Source organism: Gossypium hirsutum, chromosome A10, assembly GCF_007990345.1.
Source record: "Gossypium hirsutum isolate 1008001.06 chromosome A10, Gossypium_hirsutum_v2.1, whole genome shotgun sequence".
NCBI lineage: Eukaryota > Viridiplantae > Streptophyta > Magnoliopsida > Malvales > Malvaceae > Gossypium > Gossypium hirsutum.
In genome coordinates, this window is record NC_053433.1 from 106,926,432 (window position 1) to 106,931,643 (window position 5,212).

General features: G+C 32.4%; 1 protein-coding gene across 1 annotated transcript; it reads left to right on the forward strand.

Annotated features, from left to right (window-relative positions):
- The first annotated feature begins 2,943 nt into the window (after positions 1-2,943).
- Positions 2,944-3,589, forward strand: LOC107916024 (putative lipid-binding protein AIR1). Its single transcript, XM_016845192.2, has one exon. The coding sequence runs from the start codon at positions 3,013-3,015 to the stop codon at positions 3,415-3,417; it is 405 nt and encodes a 134-aa protein (XP_016700681.2). The 5' UTR covers positions 2,944-3,012; the 3' UTR covers positions 3,418-3,589.
- Positions 3,590-5,212: the final 1,623 nt, after the last annotated feature.

The following is a 5,212-nucleotide window of genomic DNA, read 5'->3' on the forward strand; positions in this document are numbered from 1 at the left end:
AATAGTGTTTGTTGAAGTATGATGTGTTGAATGACCTGAGCAATATTTGGTAGTGTAAACTGCAAATTACTATTAAGGCAGTGAAGTTACTTGTCATATTTGAGTTGATAATTTAATGAAGCAAAACTCTTGGATTAGTGAATGTCCTAATATTTTGAAGATACTGTAGGGAATTAATCCATGTATGCAACAAATAAGTAAATAAAATAGAACAAAAAAGATCGAACTTACAAAATTTAATGTGGAAAAACTCCTTAAATGAGGATAAAAAACCACGGGCAAAATGATATTTCACTATAATAAAGGAGAGTACAAAAGATGAAGAGAATTAAAGGAAAACTCGAAGCCCCACAAGAAAAACGCTTTGAAACAAATAACAGAATCATCTCAATCTAAATATTTCTATTATGTACAAAACCTAGAGTGACAAAGGCCTATTTATAGGTTGAAATTCATAGTATATTTGACTATGAAATTCATAGTATATTTGACTATAATAACTCTAGGTTAATCAGAGTTTACGTGAGGAACTAAAACATAATTTAGCTAGGAAAAGAAGATGAAAAAACTTAGATTGTACATCGCCACATTGTGACATGGCTTGATGTATTGTTGGGACGTGAAGGACAGCCGCGTTGTCGGAACGATGCTTTGTTGCTCGTTGGGGCGTCACGTACTGTTTGGTCAAAATAAGAGGCATTCTCCTACAAATCTCCACCTTGACCCGTATTTGGACCAACTCCCTTGCTGAGCCCTGTGACTGGTCTAATTGATTCTTGTCGGATACTTACCAAGTCCAAGCAATGCTTAAACTTTGAAACTAGAAGGCTCTTTGTCAACAAGTCAGCCGAATTGTGTTCTGTGCCAATTTTAAGAATCTGAACATCCCCTTAATAATCACCTCTTGAACAAAGTGATTACGAATGTCTATGTGCTTTGTTCTTTCGTGATACATTTGATCTTTGGTGAGATGTATAACATTTGCTATCACAGTATATGATAGTTGTCCCTTTTTCACTTACCAGTTCACTGAACAAGCCCCTTAAGCCAAATTCCTTCTTTTATTGCTTTAGTAATTGCCATGTATTCTGCTTTAGTAGTCGACAAAGTTACTGTAGCTTGAAGTGTTTCTTTCCAACTAATGACACAGTTCCCAAAAGTAAATAGGTAACCTATGAGAGACCTTCTTCGATCTAAGTCTCTTGCATAATCAGAATCAACATAACCGGCTAAACCCTTTTGAGTTCTTCTGAACTCTAAGCATATTTTAGAAGTACTCGCCAAATATCTAAAAACCCACTTAACTGCATGTTAGTGTAACTTACTGGGATTGACCATGTATCGACTAACAACATTAATAGCATGTGAAATATCAGGACGAGTGCATACCATTGCATACATCAAACTTCCTACTGCACTTGAATAAGGTACTTTTGACTTGTACCTTTCATCTTCTTCATTCTATGAAGAATATGAAATTGAGAGTTTGAAGTGTGCAGCTAAAGGAGTACTTACTGGTTTTAAATTTTGCATCTCAAATCGCTCAAGGATTTTCTTGATATACATTTGTTGTGATTACACGTCTTCGCTAGTTATTTAGATCTTAAGTAAAGTCTTAGAATTGTGATTGATTGAGTAACCTGAGTAGGTGTTTAGGTTGTCATCTGTCTTTGCGTAAAAAAAAAGAGTGTCGTTCTAACCTATTCGCATACTCTATTGATCGTAATGATTATAAATGGAGCTAGTACCATCTAGAGTAGTGATTAACTTGCGTAACCAGAGTGGAGTGTTTGGGTTGTCATCTCTTATCACATCAAAAGATCTGGTGACACTCAAGACAAGCCGATAAGATGCTTAAGTTGAATAAAAGAAGAAGAAATAAAAATAGATATAAAATATTATTTATGGTTGTGAATTTTGTTTGATTTTGGTGTCTTCACAGGTTTGGTACAAAGTCGATTCCATGAAACTTAATTGGGATTTAATGCAATAATTAGTAAGGTTGTTAGTGAGATAAGTCTTAAGATTATCTCTAAGGGTTATTCGTCTCATAAGGATTAATTTCAAGTTGTTCTTGTTGCTAATTTACAGTTAAGAAAAAATTTGTGATTTGAAGCATTTCTACACTTTAACTAGTTTATCATTAAGTAAAAAAATATCTACAAACCATGATGAATTTTATCATCGAAACTGACATCACATCTGAGGCTAGACTTCTCTTATATTATTTTACTCTAAAATATTTTAAAACATTGCTTTTTTACGTTATGTGTTTTTAGTATTTTATATTTATTTTATTATTTTTTACAATAATTAAAATTTATGCAACTCTTAGATAAGACTCTGCCTATGACAACTCTAAGCATAAAATATTTTAATTATATTTTATCTAATCTCGTGTGATCCTACTTCTCTATTTACAAAATTTAATCTATTTTTCAGAGAGTAAATATTTAAATTGGTAAATTCCATATAATTCAAATTTTTAATACCGTAATCAGGGACTCATTTGAAATGCAAATATTTTTTACGCAGTAATCGGGAACCTTACTTCCTGTGTGGGTTCCTCCGATTCGAGCCTCCCGTTGAGCTGGTCAAAGATTTTAACATGTATATATATTTATGACAGCAACCTTAATTAGGCTTGATCTCATGCATGTCTGCAAATATAATATATATATATATATATACACATATATTAACAACATTGTACTCATGTTACTAATTAAATCAATTAAAGATGCCTAGTGATAAAGATATCATCCATCATAGACGTGGGAGAATTTTATATATATAGTTGCCAGCCAAACAGATACTCCAAGATCCAAGATTCTCCAATTAATCCGACTTAGTGCCTCCCATTTTCTAGTTCTAAAAAGGCTTCAAAGTTCATACATTCCAGCTATAAAAACCCTTTGCTCCCTTCGCCACCTTCATCGGCAGTTTCAGCTTAATTTCTCACCAACAAAAAACTCATTTTATCAATCACTTCAAATCATTTTCTTTTGGGAAATGGCTTCTAATGTTAAAGCATCAACTGCTCTTGTTCTTTCTCTTAACCTTTTTTTCTTTGCTTTTGTAAGCTCTCACAATGTCGAAAACCCCGTTTATATTCATCCCGGAGATGTGTACCATAATGGCAGAATCACTCATGGTCATCCCGGTACATGCAATCCCCTAAATCTCGGTGTATGCGTTGGCCTGTTGGGTTTGGTGGACGTTAATCTCGGAAACGTACCTACAGAACCATGTTGCAGCGTGATTGAAGGATTAGTCGATCTTGAAGCTGCAGTTTGCCTTTGCACTGCTGTCAGAGCCAATGTGTTGGACATTCCCATCGACCTTCCTATTTCATTGAGCCTCTTACTCAATAAATGTGGAAGAGAAGTAGCTACGGAATACATTTGCAGCCCTTAAATAGCCTTCTTCCCCACATTGTTTGATTTAATTGTGTCTTGAAGTTTCCGTTTTTTATTTGTTCCATTTTTTATGTTTCCTTTCTGATTAACTCTTTGTATTGTTGCTCATGAGTTGAGGAAGGCTTTTCAACCTTCCCTTTCATTTTTATTCTAAATAAAATGAAAATTTTATTTCAACAAAAAATTCTATTTTATCATAATGAGTTTGAATGGGTATTTTAAGGGGAAAACTCTTAATTAATATTTTCAACATTATTTTTAATGTTATATTATTGCCAAGTGGATTTTTTATTTCAAAATGTCAAACGAGTGAATTTAATAGAAGAATTTTCCGTGACTGTTGGACTTGAATTTCTAAATCCATAAAATACGGAGACTAGATTCCTCAAAATAAGCGTACAGATACTTGAGCATATTTTAACTTTCCAATTTTTATTTTAAAATTTGGTACAAACAATTAATCAATCCAACGCGAAGCATGAAAACCGTACTAGTTTGTGTAAAAATATTGATTGCGTATTTTTATATTTCAGTTTTTCCCTAAATACTCATATATACAAATTTTACTTGAAACTCTATTCTAATGTGCAATGTTATACATAAACTTTGATTTTGTGTAATTTGATTTGATTCAATTTTTATAAATCACTAACACCATTAGCAATGTAACACCATTTTATATGTACATGTTGCATACACAAATATTTATATTTATGTGATGTAAAATAAAATAAATCGATGTATTTATTTCTTTAAATATATATAGTTGAATTAAAATCAAAGTTTCAAGAATACATTTGAACCACGGTTAAATTTTCATGTGCATAATTGCACCAAATTAAAGTCGATGTATCAAAGTGCACTTTGAATCAAATTTCATGTACAATTTTGAGTTTTAATCCTTTATTTAGAGATCAGCCACATTAAATATGTATACTTATTTCAAGTGTTTTACTGAGTTGGTGTGTAATGTGGGTTCCTATTTGAGCTGAGGGAAAGAAAACATTAAAAAATGGTAAATACACTTGTAGTCACACAGGTAAGTTTCTCCTTTTTTTTCCTTTTTCACCTAACTATTAAAACTTGTTAGTATCTCAAGGCTGCAACTTTTTTGTTTTAAAAAATAAGTCTAAGTCCTAGGGAGATTTGTTAGATTGTTAGTAGGAGTAGCAATTTGAATTTTTGTTGAGGTTGGTACTTGAGACTTGTATATAAGGGCTGCATTAATAATGAATTAAATGATCCCTTCATTTTATCTTTTGTTCTATACTTCAATTAAGCCTTTGCTAAACCAACAGTGATATTTAGAGCCATTTTTCTTGAGGGACTTGTGAGAAAAATTTTGTGAGAGTTCTTAGAGAAAATTTGAGAGGTATACTTGTGAGGTTTTTGAGGAAAATGGAATCAGGATCGAGTAACCTGTCCATCTTAGCCCCACTTGTGTTTGATGGAGAGAATTATCAAGCATGGGCCATGAGAATGCAAGTGATGGTCACTAAACTAACTAAAAATTCGACTTAAGGCAAGCGCACCTATCGAACAATAGTATAGCTATGGTGAGACCGGAAATATCGTATCCATGAGGACTAAAAGTACTAGTAATTACTATCTTTTTATTATCTGGCCTAAAAATTTAGGAAATTTTTTATCTAATACTAATTATCTAACTAACTAAAGTAGCGACAGAGATCAAAGTTGAAAAATACTTTTGAAAAACCGATTGAGAAGATAATACCCAAGAAAGAATCCACCTAGACTTTACTTATTACCTTTGAATTAGATGATTTATTCAC